The 7711-nt window shown below is 46.1% G+C and overlaps 1 protein-coding gene across 1 annotated transcript in view; it reads left to right on the top strand.

Annotated features, from left to right (window-relative positions):
* Positions 1-7711, top strand: part of C6 (complement component 6) — a 44343-nt gene that overhangs the window by 23470 nt on the left and 13162 nt on the right. Inside the window, exons 8-11 of the mRNA XM_006774552.2 lie at positions 894-1016; positions 3918-4084; positions 5446-5671; positions 6485-6656. Of these exons, the coding sequence (XP_006774615.1) occupies positions 894-1016; positions 3918-4084; positions 5446-5671; positions 6485-6656 (688 nt within the window). The remainder of the gene's footprint in view (positions 1-893; positions 1017-3917; positions 4085-5445; positions 5672-6484; positions 6657-7711) is intronic.

Below are 7711 nucleotides of genomic sequence, written 5' to 3'. Positions count from 1 at the left end.
CCCAGTGACACAATCTTCAATTAATGATGCTTGGAAGTTTGGTGAAAGACAAGGACCATGAGGACTGAGGGTATTAGAACTGGGTGGCCTCAGCCTCAGCCTCAGAGATCGGAATTTTTATAAGACATAAACAACTGTGCAGAGGCATCCCATGGAAGCAGCCCTGGGGAGTGAGGGAGATGTGGTCACCCCCAGCTCCCACAGCTGAAGGGGCTGGAGTGGGGCAGTACCAACCTCCCTTAGAGACAACGAAAAGCATATCCAATGCAGGCTTGAGTTCAAATAAGGAGAGCAAGAGAAGAGTCAGGGAGGACGTTAAAGTCAGAATTTCTGAGAGCAAACAGAAAGGTTTTGGAGGTAGAGGTGAAGCGAGCAGCCGAGTCAGGGAGAGGAGGCGCAGGTGAGTATGAGAATGGGCATTCAGGAAAGGAGAGATGACCAACAGGATTCACATTTTTGATGATGAACAAGGAAAAGTGAAGTGAACGGAGGTTTCACAGAGTCAGCCATGGCCCCGCAAAATCTGACAGCAGGGCACAGACACAGTGTGTATCTTCTGATGTGCAGGGCTGCACAGTGGCATCGGCCAGTAGGATGGGCAAGCTTAGAGGTTCATTCTACGTAAGCAACAGGGCGAGGCCAACATGGTCCCCTGGGCTGGGCCACAATGATCCCATATGTTCTTCTCCGGGCCAGGGTAGAAGGGAGAGGTAGCAGGGACTCATAAATACCTCTTCTTTCAGGTTCCTCTCAGGGTCTGTGAAGGACGGGATCTGTAGGCGAGAACTGTCGTTCATTCACACTCACGGGAACTAGAGACAATGGCGGCTAATGCAGACCCTCATGCTCTTCTCTGAATGCTCAGGAGATTTTGTTTGTGCTCCATTTCCTAGGCTTAACGGAGTCAGAAGTTCAAAATTGTATCCGGATTGAAACAACGAAACGCATTCTTTTCTTTAAAAGAAAAAGAGTGGAACACCGGTGCACCACCAACAAGATGTCAGAGAAATATGAAGGTGACAACTCTCTCCCTTAGCTCCCCGGTGCTCCCTGCGGCTGTCAGTAACCTAGGACCAGTTGCACAGGACTGTGGGATTTCTCAATTTGCACCTATTTCAGTTATTACCTCAGAGCCCTGTGTGTGGTGGGGAGAGAGTGCAAATACAGCACCATTAGCACTACTTAAAGGGGGAAATGGCTAAGGTTTTCTTTATCTTATACTTAAGTTATTTAATTTAATTAATATTTATTGATTCTTCCCATGGGCTGAACCCAATATTAGCCATTGTGATATAAAGATGGGAGCGAATCAGGCCTTCCTATCAAGAAGCTTACAAGTAATGATATGTATAATCAGCCATTAAAAATACAGATGGATATGCCACGGTGGCTCCATTGTTTGGGGCATCATCCTGTACACCAAAAAGGTTGCAGGGTCAATTCTCATCAGGGCACAGACCTAGGTTGTGGGTTCCATCCCCAGTGGGGGCACATATAGGAAGCAACCTATCAATGTTTCTTTCACATCAATGTCTCTCTCTCTCTCTCTCTCTCTCTCTCTCTCTCTCTTTCTCTCTCTCTCTCCTTCCCTCCCTCACTGTAAAACATATCTTCCATTGAGGATTTTTTAAAAAGTGTCAGGGGTTCTTTCCAGCTAGACTTCAGGTGTTTCTCCAGGTTGATTGTTCTGCACTTAGTTGTAATTTTCATGTGGTCCTGGGAGGGACGAGCACCGTGTTCACCTCTGCCCTCTTGCTCTCTTAGCTATCATTTCTCCCTCTTTCTAGCCTCTGTATCCACTGAGTGATTACACCACCTCCCTGATATTTCTCCTAGTTGTCCCCATCTCTTTATTTCCATGGCACACATTCCATTCGTTTCCCACCTGGATCGCCACAGAAGCCTCCTGACTGGCCCCCGGCCTCTAGCCTTGCCTCCTTTCAGTCTGTCCACACATTTTCTGAGCGAGTCTTCTCTGAGGCAATTCTGACCTTGAAGCTCTCACGCCTTAAGCATGTCATGCTTTCACAAAGCCTGAAAGGGAAGTCCCTGCCGCTTTGTCTTTGACTAGCTGGAGTGTGGGCAGTCCCCTGACTCAGGCATGCTCTCCTCTGTGCCGTGCCACTGTAAAGACCTCCTTTCTCCATGTAAAGTTCTCCAGTTCCCTTACTTCCCCTGACAGGTTGCAACTCATTCCGCTCAGGGCAAGGGGAAGCAAAATCACAGAAACTTCCAAAAGGTGAAGCTTATCTTCTCATGGGGAGACAGATAGGGAACAAATAAAGATATAATATGTGCTATCATAACTAGATAGTTTAAAATATCAGCATATAGGTGGTCTCCTTGCAGATGCCCATGTGAAGCATGAGCAAAATGAGAACTGGTTTGACAACCATGCATTTGTGTTATATCAGAAGAAAAGAAAAAAGAGGGAAAAGGAGAGCAGCATGCATAACCCAGTAGAAGAAGGGAGGCAGTTTCCATGCCAGTTTTTCATGCGATGGAATAACTTAATCAGAATGTAAATTCCATAAATTAAGAGATCAGAGGCAAAAAGACTAAATATAAGAACTGACTGAAAAGGGGGATTTCAAAACGAAGGTACAAAGACAAATAAACACTGAAAACTATCACCATTGTAGTTTGAAACAAATGACACACTGCAAAGACAAAATACAATTGCCTATTTTTAAGGACACTAACTCCCACATCTTAAATTCTATTTGTCATTCCATTTCCATTAGGTTTTTTTGTAATGATTATTAAGGTTTGGATGTTTTTCTCTGCATTTATTAGGAATTACTTTAAACATTTTCTGCATGTAATTAACTTTATTAATTTTACTTTCAGAGAATTATATTTTGTCACTGTCAATTGGTATAAGATATATTGGCAAATACTGATTTCTTAACCATTCTTTATATGAAAAATTAATACAAAAATTTCTAAAATTTTCTTTTATTTATACCCTTCTGTATTATTTCACATGCCTCACTTTGAAAAAGATCGGACTACTCTTCACAGAGAGAGTATTTCCCCCATAGTTCTAGTCCGACTGTTTTACAGTGGGGGCAAGGCTAATCCTTCCTTGCCCTGAAGAATCGACATCAAATTAATGGCATTAACTCTCACCCATATCACAAGCCTCCTTTTCATTTGATTGTGTTTCTTTCTACAATTTCGTATTCCTCAGTTCCGATTCTTATTAGAGACACCATTAGTTAATAGAGATTGTTTTTGCAAACTTATATAGAAATCTGTGCTATGTATAGTAAATATCATCGCCTCTAAAGAAACATGGTGCCAACTCTTCACTTGAAGTTTAATTTCTTTTTCTTTTCCTTTGGTTAGTTGTGCTTTTACTCCTGTCTTTATGCTTAAAAGCACTCTATCAACTTTGTTCTGTAGTCGGAAGTCTCCAGTGTGGCCGTCAACACATTGGCAAACAGAAGCCAGGGGTCTATATCATCCCGGGGGCCAGACATATACTAATACGTATCAAAAGTGGGGGGTTGGCATCAGAGAGCAGGGAGCAGAGTAGTCAGGACTTGGGCTGCATTTACATCCAGCCCCCCAGTCCTCCCTAGTAACCACACTTTGGGGGCCAATGCACTTCTAGCTTTATTGTCCAGGTTTACAATAGCACCTATTTCTCAGGGTTGTTGTGAGCACTGCACGAGATAATGTGTGCAGCTTATTATATACAAGCTGCTTAATACATGGCAGCTGTTGGCACTGTTGGCACTGCTATTCATGAACTGCCTGTGGGGACCAGGAGCGGCGCTCTCTCGCTCTTCACTTAGCTCACTTAATGGAGCTACATGCCTCTACCATCACTTCTGTGCAAACAGGCTTTTCTTTAAAGGTTGAATTTGCAGTAAAATTAAATGAATAATTATTCTTAAAACCCCTTGCAGGTTCGATGATACAGGGAGCAGAGAAAGCCATCTCGTTGGTTCAAGGCGGGAGGACTGAGTACGCTGCGGCTTTGGTGTGGGAGAAGGGGACCTCGGGTCCCAACGAGAATGTCTTTTCTCAGTGGGTAGAATCGCTGAAGGACAATCCTGTTGTGATTGACTTTAAGGTAAGAATGAAAAGTATGATGGGTGAGAGAGCTGAATAGTTCTCTGGCAGCCCAAAGGAATTGCCACACAACGCCTTTTCCATTTTCCTCCGAGATGATAAAGGAAATGTCTTTCTTTAGTGTGCATGCACAATGGGCCTCGTTTACAATGTGAAATTACACGTCTATTGCTTTTGCTATTCAAGCAGGCATTCTCTAATACATAGAATTTGCAGCATACGTAGAATATCAGGAAAGAGGGTTTAGTGAATAAAACTGCTAAAACTTGCCTTGGGTAGTATTCTTCATCTCTCCAAGGTGTGCAAAAAATTTGGTCTCTGTAATTTCTTGCAACTCTCTATTTGGTGAGCTCTCCTAAGCCTCCACGCATAGCTCGGTGGGATAAGTAGGATTTTATGTCCATGTGGCTCTCTGGTTCTATAAACTTTGATTAAATGTACCTGTCTTATATTTGTTGTCATTCCATAAGAAGGTGATTTTTATTATTCATGGAACACTTTTCCCACATATCAGTCCTAGTCCATTTGGAACCAGTGTTTGCCTAAAACATAAGCACATTTTAAAATGCCCACTAACAGCTGTCCTGCTCCTTTGGTTCAGATGAAGGCAGGAGTGCAGTCACTATGAACGTAGATTAATGCACACGCAGCCTGATGATGCAGCACGCTCTCCGGGTTGTGATAGGAAAGTGAGATCCAGCCACCCGCCTGGGCACCTGTGAGTCACCCGTGGCACCAAATAGTCATTCCTTCGAGGTTTTAAAATGTTAATAAGATGAGCCCTGGTTTTGTGCAAGCCCCATTATTTTTTGCTGCAAATCTTTACTCATCCTACCAGTGAGCTCATTCCTCCGTTTTCTCCCATTCTACACTTTCTCATCTGGTTCCCCCAAACGCCAATCTTGCCCCTGGGGGAGAACAAAGAACCCAGAGAGGCTCTCTTCATCCTCCGGACCTTTCACCTGGGGTCAAACCCAGTGAGCTGTCAGCAGAACATTCCTGCGCTGCCTCGCTCCTGCTCCCCTAGCTCAGTATTTTGATGTGTGCATTTGACGCTTAACACGTAACATGATGCAGGTCCAGGTGAGGGACATCTCCAGAGTAGAATTTCCAGGGAACCTAAGCTCCAGGCACATCACACCTGCCATACTTGCGGGACAACAGAAGCAAGCGAATCTTGCTGAGAGCGGCTGTGAGAAAGAAACGGAAAGAAACTCATCCCTTTCTCTGTGGGTACAACTGGCATAGAAACTATATTCTGCCATAACCCCTGTGACGGGTGGGATTTGCCATGCCTTGAGAACTGGGCGGTGATGGCTACCTAGGCAAAGGGACATGATCATGACTAGACCCCCTCTCTAGCTCGCTCCCATCACGGACTTGGTGAGAAACATCTCCTGTGCGGTGACACGACGGAACAACCTCAGGAGAGCTTTCCAGGAATACGCAGCCAAGTTTGACCCTTGTCAGTGCGCTCCGTGTCCTAACAACGGCCGCCCCACTCTCTCGGGGACCGAATGCGTGTGCCTGTGCCAGAGCGGCACCTACGGAGAGAACTGCGAGAGGCGCGCCCCGGACTTTAAATCGGGTAAGTGCCAGGAACTCATCGTGAGGGAGAGTAGATGGGTCACTGAAAACAGACCAACTTCCATTAGCACCTCCCACCTTACGCAAACTCACAGGGAAGATAAGCCTGTAAAAAGTTGGACTCCAAAGTCCAACAGCCCTGGGAGGAGCCTGTCATGACCTACCAGCTCTGTGGCCTCGGGGAAGTCGCCTGGCCTCTCTGTGCCTCCATCTGTTCATCCAGAGAATGGGGATAATGTCAGCTCGTATCCAAAGATTAATACACACATAAAGGATGCACAGCACAATGCCTGTAATATAGCATAAATAAAATACTAGAAAATACAATGTGTGTGATAAGCTTTTGTGTGTTGTAATGTAGAATGAAGACAGCTTTGTAATAGGGATAAATTAAACCGTAGCTGAAGTTTTCATTCAGGGCTAAGTAATGTTCAAGGTTACCTGATCCTCCTCAGAAGGGGGATGTGTCAAAGGAGTAGGAAAATATTCCATTACCTGTAAACACACGGTTTGCTATATATTCCACTCAGAAGAAGTTCGTATTTATACATGTATGTACGCAGATACCTACGTGTGAGGTAGGTTGCAGGTCTTTGAAAATGATTCACAACTGTGGCCATTTTATCCAGCCGTGGGGACCGGGAAAGGAAATGAGCTGGTGGGTCAGGCCCTGACTCCCTCTTAACCTCACAACAACTCTGATAGTCCACAAAGGACCACACAGCAGAAAAGTGGGGAACCAGGTTGGCCTGGCTTCGAAGCCCGCGTTCCCTGGGGTTCACCATCACCGTGGGCGGGTCTGCCTGCCTTCCAGATGCGGTGGATGGGAACTGGGGCTGCTGGTCTTCCTGGAGCCAGTGTGACGTCACCTACAAGAGATCAAGAACCCGAGTGTGCAACAACCCCGGCCCGCAGCGAGGAGGGAAGCCCTGCGAGGGGGAGAGCCGGCAAGAGGAGCACTGCTCCATCTCAATCATGCAGAACGAGTAAGGAGGTGGGAGGGGTGGGCAGGGACCCCCAGCACAGTGAAGGCGTGATTACCTTCCTGCTAAGCAAAGAAAGAACTAGAATCTTCCCTCTTCCAACACAGCATGTTAGTGAGGCATTTTACCTGCTGTGACCCTTTTCTTTATACACACACACACACACACACACACACACACACACACTAGTGGCCCAATGCACGAAATTTGTGCATGGGAGGGGGTTGTCCCTCAGCCCGGCCTGCACCCTCTCCAATCTGGAACCCCTCGGGGGATGTCCAATTGCCAGTTTTGTCTTAATTGTTTTGGGAGCCCACAGGGATCGGGCCTAAACCAGCAGTCGGACATCCTTCTCCCAATATGGGACCACTGGCTCCTAACCCAGGGGTGGGCAAACTTTCTGACTCGAGGGCCACAATGGGTTCTTAAACTGGACCGGAGGGCCTGAACAAAAGCATGGATGGAGTGTTTGTGTGAACTAATATAAATTCAAAGTAAACATCATTACATAAAAGGGTACGGTTTGGGTTTTTTTTTAGTTTTATTCATTTCAAACGGGCCGGATCCGGCCCGCGGGCCATAGTTTCCCCACGGCTGTCCTAACCACTCACCTGCCTGCCTGCCCGATCACCCCTAACCACTCTGCCTGCTGGCCTGCTGGCCCCCAAATGCCCTCCCAGAAGGTCTCCCAGAAGGTCTCCCAGAAGGTCTAATTAGCATATTATCCTTTTATTCTATCTAATAAAAGACAAAAATGGTAATTGGCATACGACCAATACCGTTTTCATTGGCTAATCAGGGCTATATGCAAATTAACTGCCAACTAAGATTGGCAGTTAACTGCCAACTAAGATTGGCAGTTAACTGCCGACAAGATTTGACAGTTAACTGCCAACTAAGATTGACAGTTAACTGCCAACAAAATGGCGGTTAATTTGCATATGTAAGCACAATGCAGGGAGGCGAAAAAGGAAAGCAGGAAGAAGCCCCCTGCCCCTGACAGTGATTGGAAACCCAGGGGGGCGCTAAGAGCCCCCAGGGCCGCCTTTTCCCTGCCC

This window comes from Myotis davidii, unplaced genomic scaffold (assembly GCF_000327345.1).
Source record: "Myotis davidii unplaced genomic scaffold, ASM32734v1 scaffold348, whole genome shotgun sequence".
NCBI lineage: Eukaryota > Metazoa > Chordata > Mammalia > Chiroptera > Vespertilionidae > Myotis > Myotis davidii.
Note: the sequence above shows the minus strand (reverse complement) of the source record. Positions and strands in the feature narration are given on the sequence as shown.